Genomic DNA, 17019 nt, shown 5'->3' on the forward strand with positions numbered 1-17019 from the left:
GTAAGCATTTTGCACCCATCTGAACCCATTGCAACCCAACGAAAACTTGCTGATACGACCCTTCCTCTCTCTCTAGACAAAATCGCCTGTGTCATCCCCTCAGAATGTAAGAGGTACTGCGGCACTGCTGTTGGCTGCACCAACATCGCCTATCCAACCTTGGTAGTGGAGCTCATGCCTAATGGTGAGACTTTCTTGGGAGGTCAATTTGGTTTAGGCTCGACCTAGACTTTTGGGTGCATTCTGGGACAAAGCCATTTCCCAGCCCCATTTCTGTGTTTTTGAGTTACTGTCTGTAACATATGGTTCAGTTGGAGTCTGTCGTCCTGGGTCTTGTCCTTTAGTCGGGCTAAGAAAGGAAACGATATGAAAACTTGTTGGGGTGAGGGCAGAAATCCCCTATTCATGCCTGTCTAGATAGTCATTTAAAGCACTTAAACAAAGAGGTTATAACTTACAGAAGCCATTTTGGAAAACAGTATGGAGGCTCCTGAAAAGAAAATTAAAAGTAGACCTACCATAGGGTTCAACGTTCTCCGTACAGAGTTCATATCCAAAGGGAATAAAACCACTATGTTAAAGAGACAAATGTGTTCTAGTGTGCATCTTAGGCTTGTGCACAATTGCCGAGCTATGGAACCAACCTAAGCATTCAAACATAAATGGATAAAAATGTGGTCTCCACAAATAATAGGATGATATTCAGACTTGCAAGGTGATCTGTTTATTTGTGGTAATGTGGATGACGCTGCAAGGTGTTAAGTGAAAAAAGCCAGTCATAGAAACTCAAATGCTGAATGATCTCATTTCAAAATTTAGAATTTGTGTGTGTATGTGTATGTGTGTACGTACATGTACACATGTGCACACATGTGGAAGCCATAAGTAGATGTCAAGTCTCCACTTCTATTATTACTGTCTTAGTTAGGCTTTCTGTTGCTGTGAAGAAACACCATGACCAGGGCAACTGTTACAAAGGAAAACATTCAACTGAGGTGGCAGCTTACAGTTACAGAGGTTCAGTCCATTATCATGGCAAGGAGCATGGTGGCGTGCAGGCAGACATGGTGCTGGAGAAGGAGCTGCTACATGTTGATATGCAGGCAACAGGAAGCAGAGTGTCTCACTGGGTATGGCTTGAGCATATATGAGACCTCAAAGCCTGTCTCGACAGTGACACAGGTCCTCCAATGAGACCACACCTACTCCAACAAGGCCACACCTCCTAATAGTGCCACTTCTTTTGCCGGCTATTTTCTTCCAAACCACCATAATTACTTCAAATATTTGATTTATTGTGTGTGTGTGTGTGTGTGTGCGTGTGTGCTCTGTGTGTGTGTGTATGTGTGTGTGTATGTGTGTGTGTGTGTGTGTGTGTGTGCGTGTGTGCTCTGTGTGTGTGTGTATGTGTGTGTGTATGTGTGTGTGTATGTGTGTGTATGTGTGTGTGTGTGTGTGTGTGTGTGTGTGTGCGCGCGCGTGTACACATCCGAGCACAGCCTTTAGGAGCTGGTTCTCCCCTTCCGCTGTAGACTCTGGGGCTCCAATCCAGGCCATCAGGCTTGTGTACCCATCACTTTTACCCACCACGCCACTTCGCTGGCCCATGCACCTTATTTTTTCTCACAACTTTAAAAATTTACACTGTGATAGAAATACTAAGTGTGTAAAAGGGAAATACACAAATTTGTAGAGAACATTTTACCTGACAGTTGCAATAACCTATATTGTCGCTCATTTATAATAGTAATAGTCCTTTTCCTGTTACATTTATTTTCATTATTATTAAAATATAATACATTTCTTTCCCCCAGCTCCTCCCTTGTGTTCCTCTTTCACTCTCTCAAATTCCTGTCCTTTAAAATTTAATACACACACACACACACACACACACACACAGAGAGAGAGAGAGAGAGAGAGAGAGAGAGAGAGAGAGAGAGAGAGAGCTGAGTCTATTTAGTGTTGTTTGTGTGTATTTGATTTCAGAGCTGACCACTTGGTATTAGATAACTAGTTGGGAGCTCATCCCAAGGAGAAGACTGCTTTTTCTCTTAATGCCCCTTAGTTGCCTGTGGTCCTTTGCCTATGTTTGGGGCCCCTTCCATGTTATCATGTCTATTGATGTTGTCCTTGTTCAGGTCTTGTTTAAGCAGCCATATTGTTAAGATAGCATGCATGAAACTTCCCTGTCATTTCTGGGAGACACGGTCTTACAGCAGATTTTTCCTCTGGGTCTTACAATATTTCTATCTTATCTTCCAAGATGTCCCATAAGCCTTAAGCCGTGGGGTGTTTGTTTGTTTGTTTGTTTGTTTAAGACATGCTATCTCACTGTACCTGGTGCTTGTGGGAGCCCACAGAGGTTTCCTAGTGAGATCTGAGCTTGCTTTACCCAGCAGGGCTGCATAAGGGGATGAACCGACTGGTTACTGAATTGCATGGTTACCAGGTGTTTGGAAGGGTCTGCACTTGACTGTGCTAGGGAGAGGTCTTTTGCTCCACCCCTCGGCATTCCTTTAAAAAGCCCTTGAGAAGAGACAGAAGGGGCTGGTGGATAAGGATCCAGGCCCTCCCGAGGCTATCCTGTGTTTCTATCTGTCTCTCTCTCCCCTCTATATTTCTATCTAAATCTCTTATCCCTCACTCCTCAAGAGTACCTTGGGAAAAAAAGATGGGGATGAGTCCCCCACAGGAGCTCTCAGTTTTGGCTAGACTGGCTGACTAGGCAGCCCCAGTATCTATGTCTTTCCCATCAGCACTGGAGTTACAGATATGTGCTATAGTTCCTGGCTTTATATAGATGTGGGGGATTCGAACTCAGGTCCACCTGTTTATGCAGCAAATACCTTATCCACTGAGCCACCTTTTCAACCTTCCTTCCATCTGTCTATCATCTATCTATCTATCTATCTATCTATCTATCTATCTATCCATCCATCCATCTACCTATATCTATCTATCTATCTATCTATCTATCTATCTATCTATCTATCCATCCATCCATCTACCTATATCTATCTATCTATCTATCTATCTATCTATCTATCTATCTATCCATCCATCCACCTACCTACCTATCTACCCATCCATCTACCTATCTCTATCTACCTATCTATCTACCTATCTATCTATCTATCTATCTATCTATCTATCTATCTATCCATCCATCCAGGCTGGCCTTGAATTGAATTGATGTTAGTCTTTTTGTCTGAGCTTCCCTAGTGCTCGGATTACTGGTGTTTACCAACATGGCCAGCTTTCTTTTTAAACTTCTTTCCACAAGCTTTATGCACAATCTTGGGCAGAACATTTGTATTCAACTCATATAAGAGCGGGAGTAATATTTAACTCCTCCACTGAACTTGGCTGCTTATTAATTAAGGTTCCGACAAGCAACAGTCAGTCACACTGGTCTTTGCCGGAACAAATGTGTGACTTTTCCAAATTGGCCCTGTACCCCTCTGCTCTCGTGAGACCCTAGCCCATGGTGCTAGAGTTGAACAGTGAACAACAAAAAGACGTGTGCAAAACAGCAAAACGCTGTGTTTGCACTCGGTGTTTCTGGCCTCCCGGCAGTCACCTGGCTTCTGTGAATACTGAATCCCATGTTAGACCACACAGACATTTCCTGTCCCTCCCTTTACATCACTCAATAGCATTTAATGTCATCCATCAGTTGTCTTTCTCGAACCTTTCTCTTTGGGTTCATAATGCTATCCTCTCCAGTTTGTCTCTTTCCCCATCTTCTTAGGCTGCCTCTTTGGTTCCACTTGTAGATTCAGGTTTTCAGCCAGCGAGTGTTCCCCCACGAATCCACACCACTTCTGCCCATTTTGTCTCCTAATTATCATGTACTTTTCTTCCTGTCTGCTTTTGCCTCTCTTGCCTTACTAGTCTGCTATACCATGATTTGGGGGCGAGGGCTAGGCTGCCGCACAATTATATTTAGCAAACATTTCTTGAGCAGATAAGTGAATGAAGGTCTAACAAGAATAGAACAATGAGAGGAAATTAAGTTGCTTGTCCCAATGCTGCTCAAGTCATCAATGGCAAAGCCGATGTCGGCGGAGTTTAAACAGGTCCTGTTGCAGGTCAGGCAGGTTGTGTCACAGACCCGCTTCACCAGGTGATTTATTAGTGTGGCTTACAGCTTGTGGCCCAGCTAGCCCAACAATCACTGTCTTCCAACAGAAAGTCCCAGAATCTAGTAGTTGTTTCATCCATAAGCCTGGGTGTCTCAGCTAGTCTTCAGTGTATGCTGGAATCCCTAAGAAGTAGGCTCCAATGCCAGTGCAGGAATGGACTTGCCAGAGAGAGTGAGGGCAAGCAGGCAAAGAGCAAGAGCTTCCTTCTTCCAAGTCCTTATATAATAGGCTGCCACCAGAAGGTGTGGCCCAGATTACAGGTGGATCTTCCCACCTTAAAAGATCCAGATTAAAGGTGGGTCTTTCCACTTCAAATTATTTAATTAAGAAAATCCCCCACAGTTGTACTCAGGGGCTTGGGTTTTAGTTGATTCCAGATGTGGTTAAGCTGACAACCAAGAGCAGCCATCACATTGTATGCTACAGCTTTGCCAGATGTGACTTGCTCATTTCTCTAGGCTCCCATTCATGGATGTCTTTTCATTCTCTTTTCAATCTAGTGTAGACATCCTTCTGCTGTATCATGACTCTTTTTGGTGAGAGTCCTCATGAAAGTCCCCTTGGTTGGAAATACCTGCCACTGCCATGACCACCACACTCACCACCATCATCATCATCACCATTTAGTTGAAAATCCTCTGTTTATCTTGTCTCTGAATCATTGTCTTCTTTCTTACAAAGTCTTAACAAAGTTAAAGAATTAACCAGGGAAAGATTTTAAGGGAACAATCTAGTCAGGAAGTAGCCGGGTCTTTCTAGCTCTCTTCTTGTTTACTTCATGTTGGAAAACTATGGGAGAGTCTCTTACACGCTCTTATTTCTTGTGCACTTGGTTTAATTATAAAGAAAACTAGAGTTTCCATTGTCTTAGAAGGTCCAGTTCTTAAAACCTCTATTCTTCCCGGAGAGATGAATTTGAGGACCCAGGCACGATTTCTAAAGACAAACAAACCTTGGGTACTGCTGCACAAGAAGCAGAGAGTTGGGGTGACGGATGTGTCACTCAAAACCTCTCTCCCTTCCAGGACTGCGAGGCCTGATGTTGTCAGTGATGATGGCTTCACTCATGAGCTCCTTGACCTCCATCTTCAATAGTGCCAGCACCCTCTTCACCATGGACATCTACACCAAGATCCGGAAGGGAGCATCCGAGAAGGAGCTCATGATCGCAGGAAGGTAAATGCGGCTTCCTCCACTCTGCCATGTACCAGGGAAGCTGAAAAGATCACAAAAAACTCTACCCACCGTAGTTCAGTTAGGCAAGATTGGCAGATACTTGGTATAATCGGAGCTGTCTCTGTGGCCAGTTATAGTTACCCTTCACTGGCACTTTCTTTTTATTTTCTGTGGTAATGGGGCATTGAAGTCAGGGCTTTGTACACTCTGGGCGAGCACTGTGCCACAGAGCTAGACCCCAGCCCTGGCCTTTCATTTTACATTGAAAACAATTAAGCAGCGTCCCACTAGAGTTAGAAGAAAGGTAAGAAATCCACTTCTTTATCTCAGGCTGCTAATGAGGGTTACTAGAATGACGTTATCTGTATCTTAACTAGGCCTGGGCTGGGCAGAGCCAGGCCTGTGGCTGCAGCTGGTTAAGTCCCTCCGCAGAGCTCTCAATATCCTCTGTGAAGTACAAAGCACCAGCTCTGTGCACATATACTTTAATAAATAGCACTGGGATCAAACTTGGTGCTTTGCATGGACCAGGCAAATGCTCTCCCACTGAGCTGCATCCCCATTCCTTGTTTTTTGAGAAAATAAGGATCCCTATCCCCACAAAAGAGTATCTGACCAGCAGAGAGTCTACTACTTTGCACTCTACTGAGCAGCACTGAGACCTCACTTGTTTGTTTGTTTGTTTGTTTGTTTGTTTTAGAAGGTACCTACTGGAAAGAAAACCAGTTTGTTGACTTGTACAGTTCTAGATCTCCTGGTCCTATGATTGCATTAAATCTCACTTTTGTGTGTGTGTGTGTGTGTGTGTGTGTGTGTGTGTGTGTGTGTGTGTACATCCAATAACTACTAGCTTTGGGTTTGCTCAAATTAAACAAGCTCACAGTGGCATGAAGCAACTGTATGGTTTGTAAGAGCAATCCAGGACCCAGATAAGGGAGAGATGAGCATGGCTTAGTGTAGTAGGCGAAGGTTTGGTGGAGGGAGATTTTGGAGTCAAAAATGGCAGGTAGGTTTTGGGTAAATAGTGGGTGGTATAGGAAGGCTGTCCCAGAGGGAGACCTAGGTGGAAACATTACTCGTTTGCTTTAAATACGCACAGGGTAAGGAAACTCTAGTCTTCTTTATAATTAAACCAAGTGCACAAGAAATAAGAGTGTGTAAGAGAATCTCCCATAGTTTTCCAACATGAAGTAAACAAGAAGAGAGCTAGAAAGACCCGGCTACTTCCTGACTAGACTGTTCCCTTAAAATCTTTCCCTGGCTAATTCTTTAACTTTGTTAAAACTTTGTAAGAAAGAAGAAAAAGAAGATGATATTCTAAAATTTTTATTTAATTTAAAAAGTTTTAATTTTAGAGCTGAGTGTGGTGACACCCGCCTTTGATCCCAGCACTTGGGAGTCAGAGGCAGGTGGATCTCTGTGAGTTCGAGGTCAGGCTGGTCTACAGAGAGAGTTCCAGGACAGCCAGGACTGTTACACAGAGAAAACCTGTCTCAAAAAATTAAAGAAAGAGAGGAAGAGAGGCAGAAGGGAAGGAAGGAAGAAAATTTTATTTTTTAAATTTAAGTTTTAAATTTTTTAAAAATTTTAAATTTGCTGGGCAGTGGTGGCACATGCCTTTAATCCCAGCACTTGGGAGGCAGAGCCAGGCGGATCTCTGTGAGTTTGAGGCCAGCCTGGGCTACCAAGTGAGTTCCAGGAAAGGTGCAAAGCTACACAAAGAAACCCTGTCTTGAAAAACCAAAAAAAAAAAAAATTAAAATTAAATTTTCTATTGTGAGATGATTTTCTCTCATTAATCTTCACCCAATCTTTCATTCTCAGTTTTCAGCTGGAGAACTTGAGACTTGGAGGGAGATTAAGTAGCTTGTTTCATGCAGGAACAATGAGAATCTGAATCCATGATTACCTTGCTCCCGAGTCTGTAACCTTGTACCTACCTTTGACTCTTCTCAAAGTGGGATTTTTGTGCATTAGATCACTGGGCCTAGCTGCCTTTTGAAAGTCAAATGTGTCTCAGTTATTCATAGACACAGATGACTTTGAGTTAAACAGAATAAGGAAGAAAGAAGCCTCCAGAATGAATTTGCTTCACTGTGGTAATATGAAATATGTATATATTTATATAATTCATGTATGCATATATATTTGCTGGTAACACCTACATATAGGTATGTGTGTATGTGTTTCTATATTACTGGTATACATTTATCATGTAGAACACTGATATGCTAGCATGTGCATATGAGTTTCTATATTACTGGTATATATTTATCATGTAGAACACTGATACACTCTTGTGGGGCTTTGATTTCAGGTTGTTCATCCTCGTTCTGATTGGCATCAGCATCGCCTGGGTTCCTATTGTGCAGTCTGCTCAAAGTGGACAGCTCTTTGATTATATCCAGTCTATCACCAGTTACTTGGGGCCACCCATTGCAGCTGTCTTCCTGCTCGCGGTTTTCTGCAAGAGAGTCAATGAACCAGTAGGTATCACTCTAGCAGCTCCAGAAAAGCCCGTGTGCTGCAGCAGTCACTTATGGGGCTTTGCATATTCTCTATGAGAAGGATTCTGTATTCCAGAGATCTCAAACAGAAGTGGATGTACAGTTATAGCTTTGACTGGATATGCCTCAAGAAACCCTGAGGTCCCTCGAGAACTGGCATGAACCCTCAGGAGTTAGTATCAGATCTGCCCTTGTCCTCGCTACAAAGTCTCAACTAATAGTGTATGTTTTCCATCCAACCTTTTTTTCCCCATTTAGGCACTTAGTTTTATTTTCTTTGAATTAGTCTCTGAAATGCTGGTGTTTATATTGCCTTCTAGAAACCTAACTTTAAAAGTTATTGGTCTTGTTTACTGAAGGAGGAATAAATAGAACAGGGGCGTCTCCTATGGGGTAGTGGGGGGCATAGACTATGACCAGAGAGCTTCCCCTCCCTGGCTCTTTGACAAGGTGAGTCGTGTGGTGTCACATGAGGTATGGGTTAGAGATGAGGGCCACACTATACTTTGCACACTCATAGGGCTTCTCTCCAGTGTGGGTTCACTGGTGCACGGTTTACCATACTTGTTACACACATAAGGTTTCCCCACTATGGATTTTTATATGAATATGTATAAGCTACAAGTGAAGGATCCCCACAGTCCTCATGCCCATGAGGGAGATCTCCACTCTGAAGTCTCTGGCAGACAGTAAGGCAGGAGGGCAGACAGGAGGCTTTTCCACATTCACGGAGTAAGCTTTCTCTGCTGTATGAATTCTTTGGTGCACAAGAAGACTTTTGCACACTCTTTGCACACATATGGCTTCTCATCAGTATGGCATCACTGTTTCTATCCATCCAGTCTTGGTAATTCTGATCTGACTGTGTGGCTCCCACTAGGAAGTCTTGTTTGTAGTCCCTGGGTGAACGACACCAGAGGATGTTCTAGTACAAGTTACCTACGATGTGAACTTGCCTTTTTAGTCAGGATCTTCAGGGCCCAGTGAGGGACAAAGTCCTTGTGCTCAAGAAGTTCATCTGTGAAACTGTAAGAGAGATGACAAATGAGCCATGAAACATGGGACAAAGTGTAAGTAGGCAGGGATTCAAAAAGGGCCATGTCAACGGACACCAAAACTCCAAGCAGGGAAGGCTGCTTGGAGGGCATAGAGCAGAAAGGATTTAAAGTCAAGAAGAAAGAGGGCATTCAAGATGGAGCTCACAATGTGGAAATGAAAGCGTAAGGAGTTTAACCTGTCTAGAGAGGAGTTTGTGTGTATGAAGAATGGGAGACACAGCTGAGAAACCAGGGTAGGAACAGCAGCATCGAAACCCAGGTCAGTGAGTCTGAGTCCACTAACCTGGGGGAGGGTGCTACCAAGTTTACAGTACAATAGAAATGAGACCTGAGATGGATGTGCTCTTCAGCCATCCACCCACATGAGAAGAGTTGGAGAAGGTGGCTGCTACCCACGCATCAGGCTAATTACCAGTTCTGTTCAGAATCTGAATTTCAGTGCCTTGGCCTCGGATGGCCGGGAGGAACCTTTTCTTCTCTGTTTCTTCATCTCCATCTTCTGCTCCTTAGGAAAATGAGAATGTCATTGCTTTCTTGTTTCAGCACCATTAACCCAGGGTTTTCCTTTGCAGGGAGCCTTCTGGGGACTGATTCTAGGCTTTTTGGTTGGAATTTCCCGTATGATTACCGAGTTTGCCTATGGAACTGGGAGCTGCATGGAGCCCAGCAACTGCCCCACGATCATCTGTGGGGTCCACTATTTGTACTTCGCCATCATCCTCTTCACTGTCTCTATTATCACCATCCTGATCGTCTCCTTCCTCACCAAGCCCATTCCCGACGTGCACGTGAGTATCTATTTGAGCTAACCCCACCCTGTTCCACATCCCTCTGAGCAGCTCACACTCTACGTGACTGAAATAGTTCCAGCTTATCATTGGTTTCATGTAGAAGCATTCAGGATGGGAAACATGGAATGCTTGCTGTATCAACACTGTCTGGTGCAAATCCTCAAAGCCCAGACTTCAGTCTAGGGGGCTGTTCTGTAGACTCGGCTTCCTGAGTAACAGATACAAAGTGAAGAGAGGTCACTCGACAGGCAACATAATACTCTAGACTAGAAGTCCATGTCCAAAATAAGAAGTTGTATTTCTTGTGAAAGTTTCATGGCCAAATCATCCAGAAGTCCCAGCAAAGGACATGCCTAATTACAAAAATTACCCACTCAGGAAAACCACTTAAACTATGGTTTACTTTTTGACTATTTTCTAAATGAGACATCTTTAACAATATGTTTTAATTCTGTTTTCTGCTGCTTTAATTGAATACCACAGACTAGGTGGATTATAAATAATATTAGAAACAATATTTATAGTTATACTATTATAAATAATATTTATAATATCACAAATAATAGAAGTTTACGTCTCTCACCATGTAGATACTGGAAATTCAAGGTTGAGAGGCTTTGTATGGTGGGGTTTCTTGCAGAACAATAACGTGGTAGCTGGTGTCTTGACAAGAAGCTGCATGTGAGAGAGAGGAAGAAAGGATAGGGACCAAACTTCATCTTTTTTGTTTTTAATCAGGAAGGTTCTCCCAGCATAACAGTATTAAGAGGTAATTGGATTACTTACCGCCAAAGATTATCTAAAGAAAACCCCACTCTTGATATTGTCAAACTGGCAATTGCCTTCCAATATTAGTTTTGGACATTCAAACCACAATGCACTGCCAATGCCCACCCATTTCAAGCCTTCAGAAAACATAAGACACTTCTTTAGCTGCATATGCTGCCATTGGATTAAAGTTATTTCATAGCTTTAGCAATGCAAAGAAGGATAATCAATAATGAACCCATTTTATTACAGTCAAAATAGTCTCATGATCCAACACATACAGCATTCTGTTGTTCCCAGGTTTGCAAGGGAACAGAGCTAAAAACAAACAAACAAACAAACAAAAAAGCCAATGTAGCATTTATCTATAGGAAAAGGGTCGTATGAACACTTTACTCCAGCACACACAAACACAAGCACCCGTGGAATCCCTAAGAGACCTTTAATCTCCCTGTCAGATGATCGAGATCTAAGACAACCTTATTGAAAAATAGAATCCACGTTTATAGCTGCAGATTCACCAGCTCGTCCTTTGCCAGCTCTGTGGTAGGGATCTTTACATTGTAGCAACCATTTTGCTATATCTCAGTCTGCAGAAGTATTGAAGCCTCAAACCTGAGGCTCTGAGCTTCCTTGTGAAGTAGAGAAAGCAAGACACTCACCAAAAAGCATGATTGGAATGGAAGTATGGCATTGGTTCTCACAGGATTTTGCAAATTCCTACCTCACATTCCGAGGTGTATCAGTAGAAACTGGCCCTGTTCTATCCTGTGTTGATATCGCTCATGTTTACAGTTTTTATTTCTATAATGTGGCAGGGTTCAATAAGATCTTACAATGCTGGTTCGGAAATAAGACTTCTCGTCCTGTTTCTGAGAAGCAGTGCTGAGAGGACAAACTCCTTTATCAGGAAAAAAGTGATTCATTCACACAACAAACATGTATGTTTCAGGCAGTCTCTTCTCATGAGGTTTTTAATTTAAAAAACTCCATTTATTTATATTTCATGCATGGGGGGCATCTGCATGCCCCAGTGCACACATGAAGGTCAGAGGATAACTTGTGTGAGGTGGTTGTCTGCTGCTACTCAGTGGATCCTCAGGATTGAACTCGAGTCTAAAGGCTTGGCTGTATGCACTTTTATTCACGGAGCTATCTCACTGACCCATTATTTCTATAATTATTGTATTTTTATTTTACTTTGCCTTTTACTTTGTTTAATTTTTTGTTTTATTACTATTAGTATTATTTTACTCCCTTGGTACTTGCATATGTGAATATTCTGAATTTTGGTCGTTTACACCGTCCATTACCATCTGCCATCCCACGTCCGTCCTGAAACTTTTCTTTCCAACAAGCCCCCTCTTAACTTTGCATCTTATCTTCTGACTCACGGAGTTTAGTGAAGGCTGCTTGCATGAGCATGAATGGGAAGTCATACAGAACATGGGAACTTATCACTGGCTTCACCCCTGAAGAAAGGGACAACTCCCTCTCCAGCATTCTTTAGTTGTCCACAGTCCCTCACATGGGGTGGGGTCTCATGAGTGCCTTCCGCATGCACGAGGAAGGGGAGACAGGCCGCATCATCTTGTGTAGGTCCCTGCTGCAGTGAGTTCCTGAGGACAGTGGTGTGTCACGTCCAGAAGAGACTGTTCACAACCCTCCTCCCCATCTGGTCTCTTACCTTCTTTTTGTCCTCTCTCTGTGATTCTTCCTGAGCCTCGGAGGTGAAGATGCAGATGTGTCACTTAGGGATGACTTGAGGCAGTCTCTTAGCCTCTCTCTCTATTATGATATATATATGTTAATATATGTTATATATATGTTAACATATATAATATATATATATATTAATTGGGATGTCGATGGGACAGTGATCCATGTTTTCTTGGTATGGAAAGGCCATATGCTTTTCCTTTCTTGATGTGTACTTTTTTTCCCCTCAAATTCTTGGCCTATTTAGATCTTTCTGGTGTTGTTCAAATCTTAAATGGTCTTATAATAAAAAACCTGGTACCACATATTGGGGTGAAAGCTGAAAGATCAGAGAGACAAAGGAACAAGCCACCTCTTACCTCTAGGACTCCTCAGCCTGTACAGCTTTCCTCAGCAGAAAGACTTTACTTCCTGTCTCCACACGCCTTATATACCTTTCCCATATAATTTCCTGTCTCAACTTTCCTAGTGCTGGGATTAAAGGTGTGTGACTCCCAAGTATTGGGATTAAAAGTGTGTGCCACCACTGCCTGGCTCTGTTTCTCTCCTAGACTGAGTCAATCTCATGTAGTTCAGGGTGGCTTTGAACTCACAGAGTTCACTGCCTCCCGAATGCTAGGATTAAAGGTATGTGCCATCACTGCCTGGCTTCTATGTTTAATCTAGTGGCTTGTTCTGTCCTCTGGTCTTCAGGCAAATTATTAGGGTACACAATATGTCACCACACTCTGGTGATCTGCTTTGCTTTCTCCACAGTTGTACCGTCTGTGTTGGAGCCTACGCAACAGCAAAGAAGAACGTATTGACCTGGATGCAGAAGATGATGAGCACATTCAAGAGGAACCTAAGGATACAATTGAAATAGGTGTGTTCCTAAGCCATTTATTGAAGTCTTTAGCAAATGCCTTCATCACTGCTCATGTCCTTGAGGACTGGGAGAGGGCAGGGTGAAAGACAGGTATGCATTTGTGGAAGTTCACCAAATAGGTGAAGGTGAGGAAGAAACGCTTTCAGCTGCCTCACTCCCCATAATTTGCAGAACTCGTTGAATCAGTGAACAAAGAATAATTTGTTCTTGATTTGGAGCATAGTTGGTGTGGCAGAGTTAGGGCTTTACTGACATCCTATGGCCTGAGACAGAGACATGTGCAAAGCTATGTTGACTTCTGATGACAACGAGGGTATGGACCAGAGGCTCTTGGCATCTTATGTCTTTCCACTTTAGATTAGAAAATCCGGTTTCTCTGGATGCTTAAGATGATGCTTAGTGTCCATAGACTTATCCTTTGTGATTTTTTGTTTTCAGTTCTGGGGATCAAGCCTTACTTAGGAGAGCGCTCTGTCCCTGAGCTACCCGACTCTAGCCCCAGGCTTACCCTTTAAATTAAGGCTCTCTTCAGCTTTAGTGTCGCAAACTTTTCTCTCTATGTGGAAGAGATGTACACATGGGAACGTGTGTGTATGGTGTGCAGAAGACGTCTGGGGAAGTGAGGCGCTCAGGCCCATGCACTGATCGGGTGCTGCAGTGGAAGACCTGTCAGTCCTGCAGGACAGCACTAGATGAAGCAGAGTTACGAATCTGGCATCAGAAGCAGAGATTCTTAGCTGCGGGCCCACTAGATGTCTGCCTCACTATGGCCTAGAGACCATTTGCCCTCATCACCTCACTTTAGAGTTCTGATGCACGTATGCACTTCATCACTAAAGCTCTTTTTCAATAAGTGTGTGAGTTAGGAATGGTGGCACATACCCATCATCCAGTCTGGCTACAGATTGAGACTGTGTTCCGACCCCCAACAAAGCGAAGCCAAACCTAACGGTCTGCTTATAAAAACCAGGACGTGCCAATCAGTAGTCTCTCAATGGTAGAGTGGATCTCACAGCTGGTGACTGGCAGAGCTGGCATATGAAACTCTGTCTGTCTGTCTCCAGTGCCACACCTGACCTCTGCGGAGGGGATCTGTTCCTTTGCCAGCATCCTCTTCGGGTGTCAGCACCACTCAGATGGTTAACACTAGCGGTGTTAACGTGCATCAGCATGTTGTAAGCCCAACAAGTACTGACTGTTGTTGTTCTGCATCAGGACCTGTGCAGAGTAGCCCTTGCCCTCCAGATGGGTCTGTTGTGAAACCTTAGACTAGGCAAGTGCAGCCAACTCTCTGAGTCAGGCCAGCCTCACTGCCATGCAGTGACGAAGCAAACAGATACAAGCTCTGTGTTTCAGAGGTGGGTTTACCACGTTCTCCCTAAGTTGGCTGTCCGTCTCATAGTTAGCATGTCCCTCTCATAATCTATTATCTGACTATTCCAAATCAAAACACATTTTTATTGGTCCTGGAAGAGATAAGACTCAGACTAGTTGATCATGAGAAGGCAGAATCCAATTCAACACTGTCTCAGGCTTTGAACATTGCATTCAATTTCCATTCCTGAAAACAAGAGAACTGGGATGCTTCTATAGAATGGTAAATGCTTTGTGGTATCCCATCTTCCCTGGAAACCCTTTCTAGGCCCTTTAGCCCAGTGGTTCTCAACATGTGGCTCATGACCCCTTTGGGGGTCAAATGACCCTTTCACAGGGGTTGCCCAAAACCATCTGCATATCAGATATTTACATTACAATTCATAAGAGTAGCAAAAATGCAGTTATGAAGTAGCAACGAAAATAAAGGGTCACAGCATTCCGAAGGCTGAGAACCACTGCTTTAGGCTTTGTATCCAATAATCCCTTTATGTCTTTCTGCAGACACAGAAGCTCCCCAAAAGAAGAAAGGATGCTTTAGGAGGGCATATGACCTGTTCTGTGGGCTGGACCAGGATAAAGGACCAAAGATGACTAAGGAAGAGGAGGCAGCCATGAAGCTGAAGATGACCGACACTTCTGAGAAGCCCTTGTGGAGGACCGTGGTGAACATCAACGGCATCATCCTGCTGGCCGTGGCTGTCTTTTGCTACGCCTACTTTGCTTGAATCCCACCCTCCTGTTGTAGACTTGGCAAGTCTGGATTTGTTATTTCCTTTTAGACCGTTCTGTGGTGCTAAGGGGAAATCGGCCAGTTGTACATTTTACCCATTGGGATAAAATATGTATATATTTGATTTTAGGCTTGCTGGAGGAAAGTAATTATGTCGCTGTGAATTTTTGCATTTGAAGCTAGTGGGGCACACTTCCCTGTTTCTGCTAGAGCTTTAGAGGAAGGAGAAATTGACTCAGATCTAGGAAAAGTCCGACTTGGACACAGAAACCTGTGTGCCCTCATGCTACCCTGCTTCAGTACATCCAGCTTGTAATTATTGTTTATAATCCTTCAATACTATTTTTTAAAATTGCAGTCTGGTTCCTATCACTTTCCTACCTGACCCTCCTCCTCCTCCTCCTCCTCTTCCTCCTCCTCTTCCTCTTCTTCCTCCTCCAGCTTCTTTTTTTTTTTTAAATCTTTTCCCCTGTCATCACATACCTCTAGATTTTTTTTCTAGTAAAAAGAAAATCAATTTGACAAATGAATGAATGCCCAGAAGCTGAGGATAAGGACCTGGTCCTAGGAATTTGTTCTTTAAAGTGGTGGTCTCAAGGGGACAGTATTTATTTGAAGTGCAGGGACTCACACCAGTTGGGGGTGCAGACAGTCTTAGGTACTGGGAATTTTCTGGTCTTTAAAGAAATGCTCAGTGTGTGTCTCCTATGTTTGTTACTCACCTTGGTGTTTACTGAGCCTAAAATGTCTTAGCCACTCAGGGATGCTCATTGACTCCATGATTTTTATGGCATTTATTGACAGGTGCTCCCTGGTCCTTGCTTAGTTTATATTTTATTATTTTTATGGCCACACAAAGTATACCTATGGTGTCTATTATGGAGAAGAATGCCTCATGGTGCTGATATTGACATGAAGTATGGACTGAGAAGTTGACACTTCATGATAGGACAGAGTAAATGCACCTGCAGGGCACACGCTACCCTAGTACAGCATACCTTCCCAGGAATCACTGACATAATTAGCCCAAGCTCCTCTTTCCCATGTCTTCCCATGGCCACCATGCTGCCTTCTAAGGCGTCCTGATTGGTGACCATCCCCTGACTAGGCTAGGGCAGATGGCCCGAGTTCTGGATGGCAGTGCTTGGTGGCTTTAGCTGGAAGAAAATTTTTATGTTGAGCTAGTTTTCCATGGGAAAAAATAATTTTCATTTAACTTATAATTAATGAATTTATTAAAATTATACTTGCAAAATCTCAATTATATTGTAATATCCCTTTGAAGCTAGGAAATCAGCATGTGATTGTAGAAGAGTTTCATTTAGCTAGCTTAGGGAAGAGCTGAGTGAAGACTGGGTGTGGAAGTGCCTCCAAGAGAAGTGGACGGCTTCTTGTTAGAGAAGAAAGGAAAGCTGGAGAGGTGATGGAGATCCTCTTGTTCCCGTGCAGCCAGGCTGAGAAGATGGGGAGCGGGGAATTCCTCATGGCCGGCACTGCGCAGAGTGCTGTCTTGGGTGGGCTTCGTGGCAGGTTGTGAGCGGAGAGAGGGGAGGAACCGTAAACTACCTAGATTGCTTGGGTTTTAGTTCTTGGCATTGGCCAATGATTTACTGTATATATTGTAATAAATTATTTTGTCTGAACGGTGTGTTTTCCTTTATGAACAATGGAAAATCTTGGTGCTTATAGGATTTCCTGTGGTGTAGAGAAGACACTTTGAAAAGGGGATGGGAGTCACATGCACGTAACCATGTAGATGCTGTATTAAGTTGTACTATAGTCCCATTGGTTAAAGGATATATATATTGGTTTTTCGAGACAGGGTTTCTCTGTGTAGCTTTGCACCTTTCCTGGAACTCACTCCGTAGCCCAGGCTGGCC

The 17019-nt window shown here is 43.3% G+C and overlaps 1 protein-coding gene across 1 annotated transcript in view; it reads left to right on the forward strand.

Moving 5' to 3' along the window:
- Slc5a1 (solute carrier family 5 member 1) overlaps positions 1–16782 on the forward strand; it is an 83358-nt gene extending 66576 nt beyond the window's left edge. The window contains exons 10-15 of the mRNA XM_028870736.2: positions 77–184; positions 5171–5321; positions 7639–7807; positions 9459–9674; positions 12921–13029; positions 14911–16782. Of these exons, the coding sequence (XP_028726569.1) occupies positions 77–184; positions 5171–5321; positions 7639–7807; positions 9459–9674; positions 12921–13029; positions 14911–15134 (977 nt within the window). The 3' untranslated portion in view covers positions 15135–16782. The remainder of the gene's footprint in view (positions 1–76; positions 185–5170; positions 5322–7638; positions 7808–9458; positions 9675–12920; positions 13030–14910) is intronic.
- The last annotated feature ends 237 nt before the right edge of the window (positions 16783–17019 follow it).

Source organism: Peromyscus leucopus, chromosome 7, assembly GCF_004664715.2.
Source record: "Peromyscus leucopus breed LL Stock chromosome 7, UCI_PerLeu_2.1, whole genome shotgun sequence".
NCBI lineage: Eukaryota > Metazoa > Chordata > Mammalia > Rodentia > Cricetidae > Peromyscus > Peromyscus leucopus.